We start from the raw sequence: 22,650 nt of genomic DNA, 5'->3' as shown, positions 1-22,650 counted from the left end.
TTGTTTATTCCTTGAGGATTTTGAAACGTTGGTATCTATGAAAAAAGAAATACTTTGTGTTCATGTTGCCAATGAGCAGCCCGAATGAATATACTAAGAAACCATTTTCTAAATGTACCACTGCAGCAAGAGAGCTAGAACAGGCAAGTCTGGGTTTTCTATTTATCACAAGGTAAGGGGGAGAGGGAGGGAATAACACGAAACAAACAAACAATGACCAAAACAAAAAAGACCACATCAATCTAGATACCAGCTCTGATTTATATATTTGTTCCTCTAAAGCAGAGCCAACCAACACAGCCCTGCCTTCATTACTACACAGTTTGTTGCCTAACTGTGAATCAGTGTTCAATCAGTTAAAATATTTCCTGGAGAAATTTATAACTGACTGCTCCGGTAAGATCAAAAAGGTAACGCTTTTTCTTCAGGAAGAGAGCAGTCTAGAAACTATGCTTTCTAGGCTTTTCAGAGATGTGAAGTCCCAGGAAGAGGTCAGCAACTCAAGGAATTACCACTGGTGCCTTCATAGTATCCACGCAGTTAACGGAGAGAGAAATCTCCTTTCTGCTCAGCCAATACAGACTGAGCAACTTTCCTCTTTGCAGCCCACAGTATGCTGAAGCAAGCAATGCGGTTGGCAGTTATTAATAACCCCATCTCCAGACATACTTGAGAAGTGTGTAGTCACGCTTCGGAGTGTCCTTAAGCAATTCCCATCTTGCTACCAGAAAGTTGTAATCTGTCAGAACATGCTTCTAAGAATAGACTCTCAGAACATTATGTGTCAGAGAGGGGGTAGACCTCGTATACTGTCTCCCAAAACCTTTTTTAGAAACCATCTAAAAATAGTCTGGAAACTTAACAGGGAATGTGGTTTAGTTTTTAAAAATAAAGTTCTTCGGTGTCTTCCATTGCAACCTTCTAGAACTGGGATTTAGGTTACAAGATTTGCCGCTACAGCAATCTTTGAAAAGAACGCATTTCCAGAATAAGAAATACCCACAGGTTACCTCTAATCTAAAACTGACGATGGTATAAAATCAGGAAATCTGAAAGTATAGTGGAGGCTGTTTGTGAAACAAAATTTGAGAGGGCTGTCAAGTATTCCCAATAAGTTTATACAAGACATAAAACACTGCTACGGATTTCTAAAAAACCCTGTAAGCGGTATGCCATTGTTGCAACGCAAAAGACAAGACTAACGATGTGACAGCGCTACGTAACAGATCCCAGTAATTCTCCTGGTGGCTTCCCTCCTGTGTGGAACCAGACATTCCCTCCAAAGAGCCACATAGCATTGGCTGTGTGGAAAAAAATAAAGTAACTAAAAACTTATATATATGTACGTATATAAGGAACTGCAAGATCAAGATCTTTCACTGTTCTTTATAATCTTGTTGATGAATTAGCTCCTTGGCAGTTAACAGCTGAATACAATTGGCCTTAGAAATTTCCCAGGTTAGGAAGCTTGTTGGTCACATTGACCAGTTTGCACCACGTGCAAGATCCTGGTAAGAAGCCTGAGAAGTAGTACCCCTGTTGTGACAACAACAAAGTTTATGTGCTCATAAACTCAGCAAGATGCAGTTTGAAGTAAATCAGTTTATCCCCACCATACCTATGGACAAGGTATTCCAGAATTTCACTCCTTAAACATGATTTCACCTCCTTATAGTAATTTCCACACTGCATTTTTTTCAGACACTTAATAATCATTTATTTTTGTCAACACTGCCCTTGAGCTTAAAATCATCAACATGTTTTCTTTGTTAATCAGTATAGCCACTCTCTTGCTTGCATTCAGCTTCAAAAGGCTCTTCTTCATCCAAGAGCTGACCTCATCCTAGCACAACATTTTCCTTGTGGGAATAACGAGCTGGTACGTAGCAGAAGATGCACAGAACTGTGTGGCTTCTGTCTGGTGCCCGAGCGCCGATCAGCTCACTGGGGCTGTACACAGAAACTCGACAGGATTGATGGAGAAAGCGCAGAGGAGTCTTGTAGTGGAGATGCAGTTTCTGATCTTGGTTGCGTCTTTCCAAGATGCATTGTAAAGCATTGTGGCACCTCTCTGCCCCTCTCTCCATGGCTTACTGACTCCAGTATTCCAAGCCTTCCACCTCCCCCTGTCAGGACAAATATCCAAAAAGAAACATTTGCTACTGCTCGTGGGAACGATCTGTGGGAACGATCAGCTCTCAACCAGTGATTCTGGCTACACGTCTGCTAGGCTCCTGGAAGTTACCAGCACGGTGTCCTACTCTGCAACTACCCAACAAAGTCAGATGTTGCTGAAACCGTGAGGCTTCCACTGATGATTGCGTGAAATTCCGTGTGGCTGCGGTGCGGGTGGCAGCTCGCCCCAAACCCTCCCCTGGCTGCCCGCACCGCCGGGAGCGCAGGCGGCGCAGCGCGCCCCCGAACTACATTTCCCAGCAGGCCGCGGGGTGGGCGCCGGAAGCGGAGCGGCGCGGGGACGAGGCCCGCTTCCAGTGCGGCGGGCGGGCGGAGGAGGCCGCGCAGGTGAGCGGCGCGCCTGGCTCTTTCCTCTGTTTTTTGTAATTAAGGTTAATTTTTTTGACCAGTGCCGGCGCAGGCTGGGTTTCCGAAAGGAGCTGCGTGTCGCGCTGGGGGTTCCGGGGTGGTGGCTGGCGGGAGGTGTCGGCCCTGGGCTGAGGGGGAGCCCATGCATGGGAGGTGTTTGAGGGCGTTGGGTTGTCTTCAGAGATACCTGTCGGTAAATAAAGCCTTACGCCGCGTTTGTCCGCTTAGGAGACGGGTGTATCTGAAACCGTAAGGACTTCTAAACAACTGACAAATAATAAGTAACATACTGCAGGGATTGTATTTGTTCTTCAGGCCGTTAATTAATTTGCCGACCCTTGTACCTGAGCAGTTACGGAGCTGGCCTCTTTCAGAGGGTGCTGTGCACCACGACAGAGGCTGTCTCTCGCTCGGGTCCGTCTTGCCCAGCACCGGTCTCCTGTCTGCAGTCAGCATGGCAGCACCGCTCAGAACCGCATGGTCCCGCGTCCTTTGGAGGCGTTCAGCAGCTCCCTGCAAGCAGGTCCTGCTGCAGAGTAAGTGGTGCTGGGATTGGGGTCCTACGTTGGAAGTTGTTCTTTGAGAGCCCCTTCTGTACGCTGTTTGCAGCAACAGGAACGTGGAAGTGGGTTGTTGAATCAAGTCTGATGTTCTGTTTTCTCTCTTTAATTATTAAAGGATGTCTTGATTTGCTTTTTCCAGTGCCCACATGTGACACTCCTCTAACTTATTAATTAGTGTGTAAATAACACTGCTCCAACCGCTAGTTAAATTATACCTGAAGGTTTAAACTTTTTCAGACTTTAAAACAATGCTGAGAGAAGTCTATGCTAAATTATAACTGTAGGCTGAAACAGCCTTGGTCCCTCAGCATCTCCTCATGGGGCAGGCATTGCAGCCCCTAGCTATTTTGGTGAGCTTCTGCAGAATTTATTCCATTTTATCCTTATCAGAGGGGCCAAAAGTAGCCATGGTATCGAGATGTGGTCTAACAAGTGCTGAGTACAGGGAGATAATCACTTCCCTCAGTCCATTTGCTAGTACAGTCCAGCATGGTGCCCTTTACTACTTGTAATTCTTGTGATTGCTTTCCTTGGAGTAACAGGAGTCTAGGGAAGGGATAATGTTCTCTAATGTTACAAGACATTGTAGTTTTGTGTAGCATGCGTACCAGTTGCTAGCAAAGTACAAATTTGTTTTTCCAATGAATGCTGCTATGAATTAAACAAGAAGAATCAGATCAGATGATCTTCCTTGTAAACCATATGGGAATGTTTTTCACCCTTTAAATATATGTAAGTCAGGGTATATAACAGTGAAATCTGTTGGTATTTTCTAAATACTGTGATGTTTCTTAGGAAAACAGCACAATGGAAAAGTAAAAGTAGGACATAGCTACCTACATACAACATTTTTGATAGCACTAGAAATCATAGTAAAGTGAGCTTCTGTTCAGACCATATTTGGGTTTTATTAATCTAAAATGCTTATAATCCCCAATTGACTTAGATTGGAATGAAAATGTAAATATTCTTACATTTGGCATAGCTCTGCTTTTTTTACATCAGTTCTTGTGACTTTTATTTTTATTTCATTGCAGATGGAGCTGTATATCATGCTTGTCATAAATCTACGTACTCGATTCTCCCTGAAGACTACAACTGGTACCTTAGTGTGCTTTGACGCGTGACCTTTCCATTTGATGCTTATTCCGGGCTACTTACTCTGTCATGAAGTTGTCATATAATGCTAGTTTTAGAGACGTATATATCATAACTTAAACTAAAATACTGTTTCTGATCTTAATGATTGTGAAGTTAATATTTAAAGTTTTAATTTAAAAAAGTTTTATTATTAAAAAATTAAAGTTTAAATCTAAAGTTAATATTTCAAAAATAAGCATAATGAAAAATCATGCATGACTCATTTTAAATTCAAAATGTGTTGATGACCCCAGTACCACTACATTTCTGTTTGTGGCAGAGCAAAAGTACCTAACAGCAGTGATTTTCACCAATGCTTATTGTTAAGACAAAGTCCAGGAACTGCTGGACTGCTGCATGGGAAACAGGAAAAGATGATAGGAGTAGAGTAGAAACTGGAAAAGATGACACAAACAGTGAGAAATGCAACATGTGCATTGCAGAAGTTCTGAGGAAGCTATTATGTCATAGAAGTAGGGAAGGAAGCTGAGAAAAGTCATACTCCCTCAAGGAAACTCTCAGCAGAACTCTTTGTTTATTGTGCTGACCACCCTCTGTTACCAAATACAAAGGTTGAAACCCAAGAACTTTATTTTGTATTCCTTCTTACTGGTGCCACACTTTTTATAAAGACGGGTTGTCCTAGATGTTACTGACATTTGTTATCCCTGTCTGTTGTTAGTTTTATATATAATTATTCAACATCCTAAAGAATTTTTTACAAACAAACTTTCTAGCTATTCGTAGTCCTTCATTTTAGCCCTTTCTTCTTTTCTATCCAAAAGAAAAAAAAAAAAAGAAAAAAACACCATGGTAGCTGAAAGAAAAACTCATAGGAAGTTCAGATGAAATATTTGTGACCCCTTTTTAGGTATTATTTTACACAAGATTGCTAAATGATTCATGAATTCAGGATGAAATAGTTTTCTTTGGGAATTGAGTGCTCAGTTGCTTAGCATTTCTGAAACTTGGATATATTTAAGAAGGTAACTTTTTATTTTTATAGCAAAGTGGAACTTGCCGTGACATCAGATTTGAAGACGATTGTGTGCTACCACCCTTCGCTTGAGATTCCGTATGAGTATACAAAAGTATGTCCAAGTATGCACACTCATATTTCTTGGTCATGTAAAAGCACGGCGGTTCTGAGTTTTTAGGGCTTTTTTTTTTTTTTTTTTGTAATTTGAAAGACTGAGATAATTCTTATGTGATCAGCATATCTGTGCAGTAAGTGAATGAATGTAGCTGCTGCTATGAGGAGGGTGTTTATTTTTAATTGAATTGAGGAAAAGTTACAGAGTAAGAAATGCTCAGGTATTACAGCATACAGTAATTAACAAAGAAATAAATGAGATACTCGTGCTACAGAAAAAGCGAGCTTCTAAGAGCACGCTCCTCAAAGAGGGTGTTTGAAATTCAGGCAATGGTTCATGCATCCTTCTATGCACAGATGCAGCAGTCTGGGCAAGAGGATATGAAGAAGTGCCTCTGCTGCAATTTTCAACTTGAGCTTTAATTTCCATTCAGCACTGTGGGTTCATAAACTCCACAGAAAGATTTAAATACTGATTATTTTTTTTTAATCCATCAGTAGTACTGTCAGCATGTTCTTTACACTGGAGAAAGCGTATGCTTCTTGTATCAATTCCCAATTCTCATGTGCTAGTAAAATACAGCAAATGGTAGCTGCACTGCTGAAATAATTCAATGTGGAATTTTTCCACTGAAAACTTAGTTTAGCACTCTTTGCCTGTAAGTTATATATTGGTATTTCAAAATTTATCATTTACATGTCTCTCGGGAACAAAAGGCTATAAACCAGGGGAAAATACTAGTAACAGTGCTGGTAGGTAAGTTTTAGGATGGGAACAAATATCTTGTTGTTAGATGATGCACGATTAGGAGGTGACGTTCTTCTCCAAAGTACAACCCATTTAAAGATTTTTTTTTTTTTTAGCAGTGTGACTAAAAGCTGATCATCAGTATGAATAAACTTATAAATAGGAATAATATGAGTACTTCTGTGTCAGTAAATTGATGCTTATGATTCAGCCAGTGAATTGTAAAGATCAGCCACAGTGATGACAGCAGCACTGATTTTAGGGGCACAGTAATCAGCTCCAGCACCTGAGATAACCAGCACCAGAAATCTGCCCCATGGTGATGTGGTTTTGACTGGGGGATGGTGCTGGTGTTGTAAATAGCTTTTACTTTTCATGAGAATTCTTCTTTATTCCTTTGGTTTCAGCTAGTAAATGCTAATGTTACTAATGTAGCTTGACTTTCTGTTTTTCATCAAAGAAGAGAGAAAGGAAATATATGCGCTACTGTTTTTATAGCCCATACCACGGCCAGATCCAGTGAATAATAAAGAAGAAACCCTTGATCAAGTTCTGAAATCCAGATTGAATGAAAGCGAGCTAAAGGATGACAGAGGTCCTACAATTGAAGAGCTCAGCAAAATGTTTTACACAACAAAACATCGGTGGTATCCTGTAGGACAGTAAGTAATTTCTTTTCAGTGTTTGTTCTTTTTGGAGGTAAAGGGAAACACAGGAATAATTTATGACCAAATTTAGCCTAGGATATGTCTTGCGTGATGAGATACAGTTAGCACATTGGCTACTGCGTACAACTTTAAATGCAGTGTTGTGTAAATGGAAGCCTGTTTTTTTATTATTATTTTTATTTTATCTCTGCCCCTTTGATAGCCTTTGCAATTTTGGAAAAATACCATGGAGTAGAAATTTTTCATACTATCAATTTAACTACTGGTCCAGGTTATTTGTTAAAGTTGCATAAGTGAAGTTACACCCTCAATGGACATCACTTAATACAGCTTGAAAATGTGATTCTCAGACTTGAGAGTAGTGGAGTTTTTCCATGAAATGAGGAAAGGTGTGCCTTGGTGTACCCTGCATTCAGAAAGCTACTAGGAGAGGTACAAGCATGCCTGATGAGCTTAGAGAGTGTACGTTCAGACACCCCACTGGAAACAAATGGCGTTTTAGTTTGTGTAGTTCCTTTCCAGTCTGTGTTACTACACTTCATCGTAACTGCTAAATTGTAACAGGGAGAATGGGAGAACTTTTTTGGTCCCCAGCACACTTCAAATTATTGTGTTTTGTGAACAGGTGAAAGAGATGAAATAATAGAACTCCCTGTGGCTAAAGGGTAGCTGTCACTTAATGAGCATCAAACTGTATCTTCCTTGTTTTAGGGTGGGTAATTAAGAATGTAGGAATGTAATTAAATCATTTTTGTTGATGATAATATTTTTTTAGTTTGCAGAATATTACACTATTTCAAGTACTGTCTGCCGTAACTCCTGTACCCCTGATTGTTCTGTAGCAATCATGTTAGCCAGAGGAAAACCTGACTATATAATAAAATTAACTTCACATAAAGGATTAAGAATAAACAGCAGCCTTAGTACCTATTCAGCTGTAGAACTGATTGGATTATTGCGTGCTTGTAGCAGATGTAGCAATAGAAATGAGTAGTGTTATGTAACTTCATGAACAACAGAGATGACATCTGATGAATTGTTGTGGATTGTGCTTGTCTATCTTGTGTTTTGCTTACTTGTGTAACCTCCAGACTACTTGCTGGGGAGAATAATGTCAGGAAAATCAAAGACTTTCCAAAGCTTGCATTCACTGCAGCCTCTTTTTTTTCTAGGTATCATAGAAGACGGAAGAATCCTAATCCTCCTAAAGACAGATAATTAAGATAACTTCTTGTTCATTAGCAATTTGATATTAATCTTTATTGGAAATAAAAATTACAGAAAGTGAGATGTTTGTCATTTCTACATGAATGCTTTAAATAAACCATGTTTTACTGAATTTGTGTGTTTTTTTTTTTTCCTATTTCAATTAGTTAATAGTAGAAAAACAGGAAAGCTGCAGTAATGAAACAAGGACTCAGAAGAATATGGTATGTGCAGGGTCAGTGAACGTGCTAGTCTTAGAACTGGGTATAACCTGATAGGGTGATCTGATTAAAGTAAGCCAGAGGCTTATCGTTAGTAAAGGGAATACATAGAAGCAATATTTCAGAATGGGAATTCTAGAACTGGACCTGCTGGGGTTTGGTGTTTTTGGAAATGAAGCACCTGAAATGCAGATAAGCTTTGAGTGCTGATGTTTAAAGAATTTAAGGCTTGCCACGTACTGAAAACTGGCCAACTTGGTTAAACTTCAGCTTCTACAGCATCACTTATGCTTCTAAATCACCTAGCATTCCCAAATTTTTGAGATGTTTCTGTGTACGTTTGCTTTGGTTTTTGTTTGTTTGTTTGTTTGTTTTTAAACTCACCCCAACTATTGTTCAGTCAGGATGCAATGTTCACACATACATTGAATGGCTGTAGCTCAGGGCAGGAAGAGTTCTTTGCTTTAGCCAAGTAATCAGTCACTGAAGACACAGCTCATTCCAGCTTACCAAGAGGGAAGGACTGGCTCTTGATAATATCAAATGCTTTCAATAAACATGGTTTTGTTTTTATTAATGCCTTTAGCATTTGCAGTGCTTAAATGTTTCTGCAATTAAAATATTTTGTCATCTACCATTTTTCTCAGAAATAGGAGATCCTTTACACTACAGTTCTAAGGCATCAGCCTTCTGATAGAAAAGGCCAGCTTGCAACATTGTGCCTATGCAGAAATCCCAGTGGCATCGTTAAGTCATGTTTGCACATCCTAGTAAATAATCAAGAAAAAAAAATCCCACGTGTCATACATTTTGATTGTATTTCCTTTCCAAGGCAACTTGGATAAGCTAGAAAGGTGCCTGTTTCTTACATTAGTCTGATGTCATTTTGCATGTGCTATCTATATGTCTTGCTAGAAGTTGAGTGCCATATGAAGAGTCTAGTTCTGTTCATTGTTAGTATGAAGTACACTCTTTTTGTAGAGTTACTTAATTTATTTTCCTTGAGTGCTTTAATCATGTAAGAGTAGTGCCAGATGCATGCAAAAAGGCTGTCATTAAGTACTTCTAGAAAACTGTATGTTAAGCTAGTCCAAGTATTTATCTTGGTATAACTTTTAAAAATGAATTTTTAAAACCTAGTGCCACTTAGCCAATCATGACTTATCACGGCACAGCATGAAATAGTTTTGCTTCTCTCTGTTATGTTTGTAAATTAATCTGACTCCGTGTTTAATCCTACATCACCCAAATGATTTTGGCTCTATGAGATATGATGCGTTACATGAGTACTATTAAGATATTTTTTTTTAATGGAAACCTCCTGTTGTTATTATTATGTTTGTCTGTTCCTGCCTGTCAAACTCTTGATATCAAACATCCACAGTCACTGTAGAAATGCTCGATTCCTGAGTGTTTCCCAAACACTTTTGGATGCTTTTCAGGTGTTGTCAGGGCTAAAAATCCATTTTGTACTTATTCTTCTGACCAGTTACTGGAAACCAAGTATAAAACACACTATGTACCCTCTGCCATTTATTTTATTTTATTTAACCTGATTTTCTGTCTTGAACAGCTGCATAAAGCTGTCTTTAAAAAAATCCATTTGAAAGGTAGTTTGGCATTTCTGGGTATTGTTTGTTTGTTTGTTTTGTGTGTGTGTGTGTTACCTTTCTAACTGAGAACTTGAGTCGTGCAGAACTCACAGAATGGTAAGTCTACTCCGGTGCACTTTTATCCAAGTTTAGGCACTTAGTCGTTTGCTTTGTATCAAATAGTTACTAAGCATTTCAGACTTTGCTAGCCTCATTGCTGTGGATAGCATGCAATCGGGTACATCTTACTGATTTTTTTAACGTTTGGTAAAATTCTGCAGAAGCCTTGATTGTTAGTATGCCACTAGAAAAATGTTTCAGTCAAATATCAAAAGTTTTGTCCTCGATTCAGGCTATTTAAAATCACACTGAAATTTATATTGGTGTTCAACTGAAAGGAAAGTTCTTTCACTTCCTCTGGTTACACCTGAATTAAAAAAGGAAGTATTCTTTTAAAACAGGCTTTTGCCTCGTCTGTGTGCAAATTATGTCATTTTGCAGATTCTTGGTACCACCACCGGGAGGCAATCTTGCACAACAGCTCTACTGGATTTGTCTGAAACCATAGACAATTTAGCAATCTTGTGAAATTTAACACTACAGTAATAATTTAATGTAATTTAATTTGTGAGAATAAGGAATTTACTAGCAGGTCTGAAAGTGCTTGGATTAAAAAGGTAAAGGTTCTTTTGTAGGACTTTTCCTGTTTGCTTTGACCATTTTGGCTTTTGTAATGTGTAGTGGAGATGTACCTGTCTTTGTACTTATCAAAACAAAACAAAACAAACAAAAATTAAAAAACACCTTGAGGTTTTGGAAAAATGAGTCAACAGTGCAGGAATAATGGGACCCAACTGCCAAATATGCCCCTTTGACAAGTTTTGTGTCTATGTTTCAGTTCCTCATGACTAAAATGGAGGTGTAGTGGTTATCCATCCCTTCCCCCAGCCATACACATCTATAGAGAAGTTCCCTTCTTAGCTGTTGATGGTTGTAGCAGGCCTGAATTTCACCTGACATCTCTAAACTCTACTGTACCATGACTGAATCACTGCTGCATCTCCCCTGTTTCATCACAACAGCAGTTTCTGTTTAAAGCCAATGCTATTTCTTGGTTACTCCAGTCTTTGTGAATTTTAGCATGCGAGCTGCTCTAATTTCTCACATGCTCATTCTGTTCCCCCAAAGAGCACAAGGCTATATAACAAAGAGACTAAGTAGACATAAACTACGTTCTTCTGTGATGGGGTGTGCACGTTTCGCTTTCACACTATGGTATTATAAATGGACTTTAAGCCATTGTTCCAGTCACAGAATCATGGAATGGTTTGGGTTGGAAGGGACTCTATGTGTCAGCTGATTCCAGCCCCCTGCCATGGGCAGGGACACCTCCCACCAGACCAGGCTGCACAAAGCCCCATTCAACCTGAACTTGAGCACCTCCAGGGATGGGGCATCCACAGCTTCTCTGGGCAGCCTGTGCCAGTGCCTCACCACCCTCTGTGGGAAGAATTCCTTCCTAACATCTAATCTTAACCTCCCCTCCCTTAGTTTAAAGCTATTACCTCTACCTCTACCACTACCACCTGGCACAGAGTTCCTCTCCTGTAGGCCCCCTTTAGGCACTGTCAGGCCGCTGTAAGGTGTCCTTGGAGCTTTCTCTTCTCTAGGCTGAACAAGCCCAGCTCCCTCAGCCTGTCCATATAGGAGAGGTGCTCCAGCCCTCTGATCAGCCTTGTGGCCCTCCTCTGGACTTGTTCTAACAGCTCCATGTCCTTCTTGTGCTGGGGCCCCAGAGCTGAATGCAGCACTCAAGGTGAGGTCTCACAAGAACAGAGCAGAAGGGGACAATCACCTCCCTCAACCTGCTGGCCGTGCTTCTTTTGATGCAGCCCAGGCTGGCTTTCTGGGCTGCAAGCACACACTGATGGCTCATGTCGAGCTTCTCATCGACCAAAACCCCCAGGTCCTTCTCCTCAGGGCTGTTCTCTTTCACTAGAACAAAGTTCAGATTAATTGGGTACCTAAAACACATAAAAGCTGGACCTATCTCTTAACATTGAGACAACAACCAGTTAGACATCCAAGACTGATTTAATCTCTGTAGGCTTTCCTTGTAGTCAATTGACACACACAAGACAGTACTGAAGGCAGTTAATCCCATTTTGAAATGAATATCTGGAAAAGCCATACATTGCTTCCTGGAGGTGCTTTTTCTGTTTTCTATGAAGGGAGGATGGAGCTTAGTGGAGATTTAGATGTCTCTATCATAGCAAATGAAAGCATGTTTACTGTTTGTTGTTGTTTTGCTTTGTTTTGTTTGGGGGGGAAATCTGAGAGCAATACAAAATTGAAAAAGTCAGCAAAATATTTTAAAGAATAAGCAGTTCTCTCTTGCTTAACAGATGAGGTAATGTGTTTTGCCTTCACTGCAACAGATTTCTTTTATCTTTCTGCTTTTTTTTTTTTTTTTTTTTTTTTCCTGTGGAGTAATGCACACACATTTTATTGATAATTTCAATAAATTATGTATAGGATTTTAGTCTCTCACCTCCTTACATCTAACTAGCCCTCCAATGCTAAGAGATGGAAGTTAAGACGTTGTATGTTTTGTTTCATTTTATTTAGTCACTGAAGAAATAAGATAGTTGCTTATCTTTATAGCATCTCTTCTAATGCACTCATGGTTCCAACTGTTACCTCCTGGTAGTTACAGAACAATGAACACAACAAATGATAATTTACTGGGTAATTTGCACAGAATTTTCTGAAAATTTAAACACAGTTTACAAAGAATGGTAATTCCACATTATGTAACTACAGCCACTCAGCCACTGCACAGCACCCAAAGGTGGTAGGAGCTATGTGGGAGCTGCATTAACAAAGAGCATGTTTGGTTTGTAACTGCATTTTGTGGCTTCTAGGGGGGCAACAGCTCTGGCCTGGAACACCAATTTATTTAGTGTCATGATGTTCGTGAGAGATTATAATCAAATATATGTATCACAAAGTTTTTCATTACCTAGAAGCAGTACAGAGGGTTGGAATGGCCAACAGAACTGAGAAACTTTGCCAACTAGTCTTTCTGAAAACCAAATAGGTAATAAATACAGAAAATAGTTGTGCTTACACTCAGCTTTATTGCTTGTCAAGATGAAACAACGGTCTTGGATCAGACCCAGTTTACTATTTTAAACGATGCCAGTTTTGACTGCTACCAAAGTTTACAATTCCTCAATGAAAGAATCTTTCTACCAGCGAAATGAGATGTCATAGAAAAAGAATTCTGGACGAGCTGATTTTTGTAATCTCTTCTGCCAAAACTAATAGAAGTTTAACCATGTAAGTATCACAGAAAATTCAAATGAACAATGAAAAGTGGCTGTGTTAGATTAGGCTACTCTATTAAGCCATTATCCTGTAGAATAGAAGCCTAAGTAAAAGTCTAAACCATTAAAGCAAAGCCCTGCTGTACAGACATATTTCCTACTCACTAAAGCAGAGCTTTACAGTTTCATGTAAAGACTAGTGCTTCTTAAACACTGCTAGCCTTTCTCATTACTCAAATATTCAAGTAAATGTAATGTTTCTATTCAGCACACGCATTTTTCTGGTCAGGATCTGTAGGAGTTGTACTGGAAAAGAGCTGTGCTGCAGCACTGCTCTTCAACTCCTACTTCAGTTAAGATGCTTTGAGGCTTTCAGTTAAAAAAATAAGCTAATGGCAGAGAAAATTTTCCTTGAAATCTAATTATTTTACAATTTGTTTATGCTAGTATACAGTATTGTAAAGGTTCACATCTCTTTTCATATTTTTGGTTATTTTGTAATTTTTAATCCTGACTTTGAGTATGAATTCACTTGTCATTTTCCAATAATGCCTTGTATCTTTATAAAACTCCCTTTCCTTTACCAGAGTAAAGGCACAGTGCAGCAGGCCGATACCTTGGGCCCCTCTGAGCACGTCCTTACTGCCGTGGGCTGCGGGTCAAGCTCTGTGCCACTGCTCACCCTCACTTCTTCCCCAGTTCTCTTTCAGCCCTCTTTAAGGCCGCACACCCTTGCAGGGAGAGTCCCAAGGCCACGTCTTGTTTCACTCCACTCTGTGCTGTCTTCCAGGCTACCCAAGCGGGCCGTGCACCCTCAAGCCTAACCACATCCCAGAACATACACTACCTACCTTAGCTTTCACTCTAGGAAAGCACCGTTATAGCAGGCCACAGGACAGCTGCACATCATTTCAGATGCTTTGAACTGAAAAGATACACAAAAAATCATAATTACTTGCTGGGTCTGTGGAGGCACCACGGGGAGCCCAAGGAGTGTGGAGGGGTGTGGAAGTGGGAGTCCTCTCTAGAGGGAACTAGCCCCAGCCATCACAAATATAAGTCAGTCCTCCTGGTATCAGGAAGTTTTGTACATTTAGAAACACAAACATGCCCTCTGAAACCAGGTAGCTGGAACCCATGTTGTTTTTACAGACAACCTGGGCTCAGATTGTCTTTGTTCTTCCTACTTAGTTTAAATGGCTCTGGTACAGGCCTGTCGAGACATGCAAAAGCAACAACTCACACACATAATCGTAGTTCTCTCCAAACAACTCGAGCCTTCAGCATCATCCGATCCAGTCCAGAGATGCCCCAGCTGGGACTGAAGTAAACATAAAAGTATTTTTCTTCTGGATAAACAATATTACAGATATAGAAAAGTGCATTTCTCTAATGTAAATAATAATAATAATAATAATAATGAAAATCTGGGTTTAGGAACAAACATCTCTTCCAGCAGTCCACACCAGATTAAATGGAATGAACTCAAAGTCACTAAATATTAATATTACATAATCCTCAGCCTTCAGAGGATCCAAGAAATCTAACGAAATAGTTCAGGTTGAGGCATTTGTGAAAATACAGAGGTGAAAGGCTTTCAAACTTTTATGGACAAAAATAATAAATGGATATTAATTTCTTAAAATCTCCATTTTAGCATTTTAAATTAAAATGCTATATTTTCATTTCAGGGCTAGTGAAATATCAACAAAAGAAAGTAGTCATAGCAAAACAAATTAAAGAGCTGTTTTTCTTCTCAGGGTGTAATATTTTAATTCATTTAAATAGCTGTGACACTGGCAAATGATCTTTTCATAATAAATAACTTGCCATTATTTTTCCTTTCAATTAAATTAAAAGGAAAAAAAAAAAAGTTTCAGTGCAGTTGTTGTGGCAGTTTCTCTCCTTACCTGGCACACCATCACCTGCTTAGAAATGATGCTGAAGATGCCCAAGGAGATGGAAAGAGATCCTTCCTTTCCTTGTTGAAGTACAACCATCAGAGGCGTAACTGATCCATCCTGCCTGGGGAATTTCTTTGTTGCAGCTATATCTTTTTTTTTCCTCAGCTAGTCCAGAGGGGTTTCATTAACATCTCCCCAGTACCTCTGACTAAGTAGGAATTGTGACCAGATTGTGAAAGCTTCTAGAAATAATCTATTTTGAAGTGTTAAGTATATAAATGCAAATTGAGTGGAAACAGCTGTTATTTACATACTCTGGATGCAGGATCCCACTCCCTGATGGATAGAAAAAAACTGCCACTGCAAGAGCATGAAGAAATTGGAAAAACATGGATTTAGCAAAAATACACGCTACGGAGAGTGCTGTCAGGTGGTATAAATCAGCACAGCTTCGCAGGTTTTCCACCGTGACGATATACAGCACACCTACCAGAGAGCTTCACACGTTTCTGTGAGAAAGGGGAAGTTATGAGGACGCGAACGTGCTGAAAACAAAAGCATATGGACAATTTTGTGCTTCAGCCTCGTATGCAAAGACGAACAGAGAGCCAGGAGTCTTCAGAAACAGTCTCACGGAACAAAGAGCCCATTCACAGCAAGACTTTGCTGCGGACTTCTGTGAGCTTGAGATTGTGTTCTGGAAAAAGAAAAAAAGAAAAAGAAAAAGAAAAAGAAAAAAAAAAAAAAAGAAAAAGAAAAAAGAAATCTCCTGAACAATGTAGGCAGCATATTCTGCACCGGGGTGGCTAAAAGGGGAGTGCGGGAGGGAAAAGGGAGCGTAGCGCGAGAGCTCGCCCTGCCGCTGCACGCTGGCTTTCTCTTTCCGCCAGCCTGGCAGAGGATCCTGCACATCCCCCCCACACCCCTCGCCCACCTGCAGCGGGTCCTGCGGTCGTGTGTCCCATCCCATCCCGTCCCGTCCCGTCCCGTCCCATCCCGTCCATCCCATCCCCTCCTGTTCTGTCCCACCGGAGAGCAGCCGCTGCTCCGCCGTGCCGCCTGCGTGCCGCTGCCAGCCCCCTACAGCAAACAGGCTGGCCTCGGGAGAAGTAAGGCAGCTTCAGAAACGTGCACAAACGGGGGCTGCAGACTTCATACAGACCAAACCTGCTCGCTCACATCTGTGTCAGGAACCGGGCTGGGGAATTAGAAGTGCTCGCCTGGGTTTTCCTCAGGGGAGGGAACGGGAGCTGGTGTAACAAAGACAGCGAAAGCACATGCACGGCAAAACTACTCTACTCTTGGAGCCTGTTGGGGGATTCCCTCCGGGATTAGCTGTGTTCGATTTGGGATTGCTGTGTGCCTGCCAGCACACAAAAACTGTCCTAACACTGGCAAGTAGGTGGGGCAGAAACATCACTCTTGTTCCATATAGACGCAGACTCCTGCATGCTGGCCTGTCTCATGCAAAAGAGGCAGCCAGAAGCCGAACCACCCCTTAGCCCCTGCCCGAACAAAGCCTGACCACAGCGGCAGGTTTTGCAGCCTCCTTCCATTTGGCACGATGGGGCCTGAAATGACGGGGAAAAACTCTGCTGGGCGTCTCTCTGGGCCAAGTTAATTCCCAGAGGGACCTGCTTATCTATCAGTTATCAGAGAAGTGAGCTCTGAAGAGAAAGCTAAAAGTAATGCTAAAATTTTAAAGTTCAGGACAGTGGCACTGAAAGGCAGAAGAGACTCCCAGCCTGAAGCTAAACTTGACAAAGCTTTGCCTGTTCTGTGATAATTCCGGATTTTATTTCCCCTCCCCCATTCGTTTACAAAAACGGAGATAATAACGAAGCTCCACAAATCTGAGTCTGGTTACGCAGAGCCATCTGTTAATTCTGGTGCATGGCAGCAGAGGGCATCTAAGGACTTCGAGTCACATACGGCTCGGGATTGGAGTCAGATGGCGGGGCGGCTGCCCTCGCCCCCAGCCCTGGGGCAGAATGAGCCCCCTGTGCCCCCTCCCCAGGGACCCAGCGCTGAGCCCGCGGCAGCTGGGGATGGTGCCCACACCTCGCACCGAGAGCTGGAGCTGCTCGGGGGGAGATGCGAGCGTTAATCTCCCGTCCCTGCTGCCGGCAGGCAGCACGGGTGGCTCAGGTACAGGGTGAGGGGAGCCAGAAACTGCTTCAAGCAGCCCGTCCGATTTTGCCTGCCACTGCTCTGGCCACCAAAGCTGCTCGTGGAGGGGCAGCCCTCCTGGGAACGGGCCGGCGGCGGCCAGGGGAGGACAGCTGCGGACCCGTGTGCTTCCCGCAAGGAGGAAGAGCAGCCTGCTGGTAACGCTGCTGAGCCCCCAGACGCCGGTCTGTCCGTCTGGCCTGTGCTTCAGGTGGCTCCTAACATGTCAGTCGAGATGCCTGGAGCCTTCCCGAGGCAGAGGACAGGCACAAGTCGGCAGCTGGCAGCCAGCAGGTCTCCTCGCAGCCTGGTCGGGCTGTGGGATGCTCCGTGCCCAGCCTCCCCGTGAGGCGGCAGGGAAAGCAGACACCTCGGTCGCCAGCCAAAAGCAGCATCGGAGGCAGGTCAGGTTCATTTCCCGACACTAACACTGAATGCACCGATCTGGAAAACATATTTGAGGTGAGCACCATACACACATGCCACAGGCTGAATATTTTCACTGACTGTTAAGAAGTTTAAAATCATAAGAACGCATTGATGCCCATCGACTACCTTGTTATTCAAACCCCTAGGTGTAGCAACACGTCAGGCCTTACGCTGAAGTCCACAATAGCCTTAGCCTGAAGTTTAAAAGTGGCTCGAGCCCAGGAAAAGGTTCTACTACTCTCTTAATGATTCGCAGTACTCCTGAAATGATATTCATCTGTCTGCTTTCCATGGCAGCACTTTCAATCATAAACACTTAATTGTAGGAATTCATCCTCAGGGCCAAATAGCTCTGGGTGCATTAAACCATCTTCAATACAAGAACTAGAACGGTGATTTCAAATTAATCTTATTCTGAAGGGAGACGGTTTGTTCAGAGGCATATAACCCAGTTTCTTCTCCAGCCCCATTTTACTTTGCACTCAAAACTCTCTCCTCTGGAGATAGCCACTGCACCACCTATTTTGATTTTCCTTATTAGTCCGAGAGATGACTCCTTGCCAACAAATGAACTTTAATTACTTACAGATTGGCAGAGCCCAGGAGAGCTGCCTGCATGCTGTCTGTCAGAAAAAAAAAAGCTTGTTTCACAGACATTACTTCCTCTCTTTTACTCGGAGAAGTAGGACTCGCAACTGGCAAGAAAACATCTCGAGCCTCCTCAAGTATAAAAGGCTTGTTTTTTCTGGCAGCAGCTAGGACAAGAATGCAAGATTTCACAGTGCTTTCAGCTGTGCTATCTCTGGGGTTTTTCTGAAACAAAGACAAGGGTGTACGTTTCTCCAAACAACCAGAACTTCAAAGAGGGTGAGTGCAAACATATGTACCCATAGGTGTGCGTCTGTGTACACACCTATGCATTCTTTCTCAAGTATATACACACCTTCTCAGCCAAGAAACAAGCAAAACAAATAGTACAGCCACAGCATCGCATGCTATAGTCTGATTATTAAAATTCACAACAAATACTCTCCTAGCAGTTGTTGAAAACGACTGCTATCAACGAAGTGCTTGCTAGCAGTCGTCTTGCCTATTGTGTTGATGAAAAGGAAGCATAACAAGGAAGAAAAGGCTGTCAAAGCATGAGTATTTACAAGTTATCCCCAGGTAACTCCCAGCGATATTTAGCTCATCCTGGTCAGAGCGACACTGCATATTCACGGGACAACAAAGAGACGAGCAGACTTGGCTGCCTGCTTATGAAGAAGCCTAACACGGGGTAAGGTGAAACTACCGTGTAAATTCCCCTTCTTTATACTTAGTGCCCTGTGCCACCACATGCCACTTTTCCTTAGCAAGTAAAGCCAAAATATTTTTGTTATTCTTTTTATTATTATTAATAATAATAATAAATTGGAGAAACTATAAAAGCACTGCATGTAACATGTTTTTAATTAAAGATCCTATATGTGTCTAGCGAACCTCTTACTCGATGCAGCTGAGGCCTCTGGATGCTACGGTAAGTTTTAAGAAGTACAGAGCACGTGATGAGACGGAGAAGGATTTAAATGCCGCCTTTCTATGGTCAGAGTTTCGGGCTTGCTGCTGACTGTTCATCTACCTACCCACCGAACTGAAGGAAATGATCCTTCTTTTTCTCAGCTGTCTCTGGAAGAAAATAATCGGGATGCTATTTCAGCATTCTGCTCTTAGTGCTATCTCCTGATGGGCTGTTTTTAAATTACAAGTGCTGGATTTCTTTTAGAGCACCACTGATTCATAGAAACCACTCACTGAACTTTTGATTGTTCTCCTTTGGCAAATGTATATTCTTAAGAAAGATAAAGCATTCATATCCGAACGGATAGAAATGGCAGGAAATAAGGTGGCAGCTGGTTAAGAGTAAAATTGTTTGGTATACATCATAATTTATTTCATCAAAACACTCCGCTCCTCAGGCAGCTGGAAAGAGCCGTGTGATCCCATTTATGAAAATACTTGTTTTCTCTCTGCTCTATTTGCTACATTTTAGGAACTCTTTGTGAAGCAGCAAACCTTCCTCCTGGCTGCAGGCTGAGAAATCCTCCAGGGGTTTTCATTGCAGACCCCGTTCGTTCGTGGTGTGTATCCACAATTAACTTGCTCTAATTTGCTGGAGGGAAAGGCTCGATATTCCCCCTCCCCTGCCCAAGAGCTGGCCGTGCTGCCACACCACCGTGACCGCGGGGCAGGGCAGTTACACGTTGCCATTTACATCCGCTCGGGGAAACGCTTGTCAAACTCTGGTGGTCAATAAGCAGACGTGTTTGATAAGCAATATTGAGCCTTTTAGCTGAAGCAGATTTCATGTGACCAAAGGGCATGTTCCGGATTTCTACACAGCATCTTCAGGGCACGGGGATGCAGAAAGCAAGGAAAGGCCCCTTTTACTCTTTCAGGTAGCTCAATAAATCAGCTTTAAGCCTTTTCAGCGAATCAAAGCAAATTTAGCAAAATCAGCCGGGCCAAAATTGCATTACCCCCTTCTCCACTCACGTCATATTATATAAATAAATCAGCGTGCTAGCTCTCCAGTAAATTTGGCATACTTTTCAGGAACAAAGTGAAAAACATTTCTAGCAACAGGCACTTCACACTGTTGGGAAAGTTCTGCTGCCTCCTTCCTTGGTCATGAGAAGGATTTTTGCCTAAAGGAGAACTGAAAAATAAACCCACTCGTCCCTCCCTTTCTCTTTGTGAACGTTTGACAAAAGTTAGAAATGTAACATATTCTGCTGTGGCTTTCAAGAACTCTTAATGTTCATGTCTTCACTATGAATCTAAATCTTGATTTTAAATACCTCCTGTATGGATGGGATGATGCACTGCCCAAACCAAAACACTCATGCACGGTAGAAAGGATCTGGAAAAGAAATCAGAGATTTCTGCAGTTTGTGCCTTTCATCCCCAGCAGGACGAAATGCCTCGAAAACTGGCTCAGAAGATTCATAACCCTATAGATCCAGGCAGAATTTGTCTCAGGACTGCTACCCCAAAACATGCCCACCAGAAATAAATAAAACACTCAGTCTGAATTGTACCTACAAATTTAAAATCTCTGTCTATGCAAAGAAATTCTCTCTTCATATTACTGATTTGAAGAATTATTGTTTGTAACATGGTAAATTAAAAACCTGATTTTGTTTACACGATGGAAAGCTTAGCTTTCAGAGACTGAGATCTCCCTGCTGCTCCTTTTCTCTCTCTCTTTTTTTTTTTTCTCTATTTCCCACCTTTCTCCTGCTCCGTTCTGCTTTCTTATCCAGTAAAGCACTAAAGGCAGAGCAAGTATGTATTAAACATCCTAATGCCAAAGAAGCTAAAAAGTAGCTTAAAGTAGTTTAATACACCACATGTGGCCCATAATCCCAAAAGTAATTTAATTTAATCACCTTTTCTTACACTAAAAAATTATTTTCTTCTCCCCTGTGGCTGTGTGAGAGGCTCGCACAGACAGAGCAGGAAAGCAGCTAACTAACAGTGCTGAAAGAAAAAGTGAAACGTCCCCTTCTCCCACCGAGCCTCTGGAGCTTGGGGGAGTCCCAGCGCAGAGCACGAGGCAGCTCTGCCCCGAGCTACTCTTACGAGGTGCCAAAAGCATCATTTAAAGATCGATTTGCACTTTCAAGGTTTGAATTTCATTACTCTTGCAAATCTATCAGACCTCTAGTATTATTTTTAAGAGACATTAACTTCCCATGGAAAACTTAACAGAACTCTATTTAGGAAAGATCCTGCTGATATACTGCCTCTTTAATTTTTATTCTACCTTTTTCATAACAATATCTGAAGTTTTAAGTAACAAACATTTATTGCATTCTCCTGTTCTTGTTTCTCGTTCACCACATAAATCACGGTCTTCCTCTCCGTGCCTTTGGAGCAGCCAGCTGTGGTTTTAGAAACAAATTATTACGACTTCAAGCGACGAATAAACAGCAGAAGCAAAGCAAGTCCTGAGATCCTATCCACGTTAAAAGTCTCATTAATAAATAACATAGGAAAAGAGGACTACAACAGCTGCAGAAAGCAGCTCTGGATCGGGACAAGATACATTGCATTTCTCTGAGATGCATTTGTGAACTTTAAGGGAAGAGCCCTATTTTGAGGACTGTTGTAGCAAAGTTATATATTTTGGAGAAAAAGATTTGTGCTTGCACGTACATATGGGGAATGATTTTAGTAGTAAAAATAAATCGGTATTCCATTAAAAAATCTTTTGGACATAACGGAGCCAATGCAGTTTTGAAAAAAGTAAATTAGATTTTATGCAAGGTCTCCCATCACCGGTAGCAGAAGTGTTAACTAAATTGCAGAGGACCCAGACCTGTTCTGTCCCCCCCTCAGGGAGAAGCCAGTGGGCATTCCACAAGAGCGACTGGCAGCCGGACCCGAGGCTATCTGAACTGCCCGGCCGAAAACAAGGACAAAAATGACCTTCAGGACCTGTGTTGTTTTAAGCCATTTCTCAGAATGCTTAAGTAAGAAAGACCGTGTTTGCCTTTCAGCCCCCATTTTAAACCTGCTTTGTTGCCGGTGCTTAAAGGCACTTTTTTTTTTTTTTTTTCATAAACAGAACAAATTCAATTCGAAAGCACCCAGACACGGCAAGAAGATGAAAGCACGCTGACCAGTTCACTTAACAAAGCAATTTGTTTTTTTTTTTTCCCTGCAGAGGAATCGCTTCAGCTACCGAACTCAGCAGCGATTTCTAAGAAAAAGGCGAATTATTAACTCCGACGCTCTTCACCCACATCCTCAAGAGTCGCGCTGAAAAATCACAGCAGCCTTTCGGAGAACTCCTCGGTGGCCTCGTTATTAAAAAACTGCTCGGCTCCACGATTTACTAGGGCCACGGAGCCGAGGCACCGGCGGGGCTGTCGCTGTCGCTGTCGCCGTCGCTGTCGCTGCCTGCCGGTGCTCGCCCCTTCCCCTGCCCCGAGCCCCCCGCCGCCGCCGCCCGGCTCCGCACGCCCTTTGCTGCCTCCCCCACAGCGGCGGCTGGTCC

At 42.0% G+C, this 22,650-nt stretch overlaps 1 protein-coding gene and 2 long non-coding RNA genes across 6 annotated transcripts; 2 read left to right on the top strand and 1 right to left on the bottom strand.

Annotated features, from left to right (window-relative positions):
• Positions 1–2,955: 2,955 nt before the first annotated feature.
• Positions 2,956–8,095, top strand: MRPL42 (mitochondrial ribosomal protein L42). Its single transcript, XM_035311523.1, has 5 exons — positions 2,956–3,080; positions 4,145–4,208; positions 5,254–5,338; positions 6,587–6,750; positions 7,929–8,095. Exons 1-5 carry the CDS (start codon positions 2,999–3,001, stop codon positions 7,972–7,974), a joined length of 441 nt encoding a protein of 146 aa, XP_035167414.1. The 5' UTR covers positions 2,956–2,998; the 3' UTR covers positions 7,975–8,095.
• Positions 8,096–12,895: 4,800 nt separating this feature from the next.
• On the bottom strand, positions 12,896–18,615 carry LOC118155429. Of its 4 annotated transcripts, XR_004745890.1 has the most exons (3): positions 15,015–18,615; positions 14,348–14,425; positions 12,896–14,029 (listed from the first exon to the last, which is right to left on the bottom strand). It is a non-coding gene; the product is annotated as an uncharacterized LOC118155429 (long non-coding RNA). The 4 variants fall into 4 exon arrangements; XR_004745889.1 differs by having other exon boundaries at positions 12,896–14,453; XR_004745888.1 differs by having other exon boundaries at positions 12,896–14,450.
• A 3,389-nt stretch (positions 18,616–22,004) lies between these two features.
• Positions 22,005–22,468, top strand: LOC118155447. The gene is made up of 2 exons (XR_004745891.1): positions 22,005–22,123; positions 22,318–22,468. It is a non-coding gene; the product is annotated as an uncharacterized LOC118155447 (long non-coding RNA).
• The last annotated feature ends 182 nt before the right edge of the window (positions 22,469–22,650 follow it).

The sequence above is a fragment of the Oxyura jamaicensis genome, chromosome 1 (assembly GCF_011077185.1).
Source record: "Oxyura jamaicensis isolate SHBP4307 breed ruddy duck chromosome 1, BPBGC_Ojam_1.0, whole genome shotgun sequence".
NCBI lineage: Eukaryota > Metazoa > Chordata > Aves > Anseriformes > Anatidae > Oxyura > Oxyura jamaicensis.
Note: the sequence above shows the minus strand (reverse complement) of the source record. Positions and strands in the feature narration are given on the sequence as shown.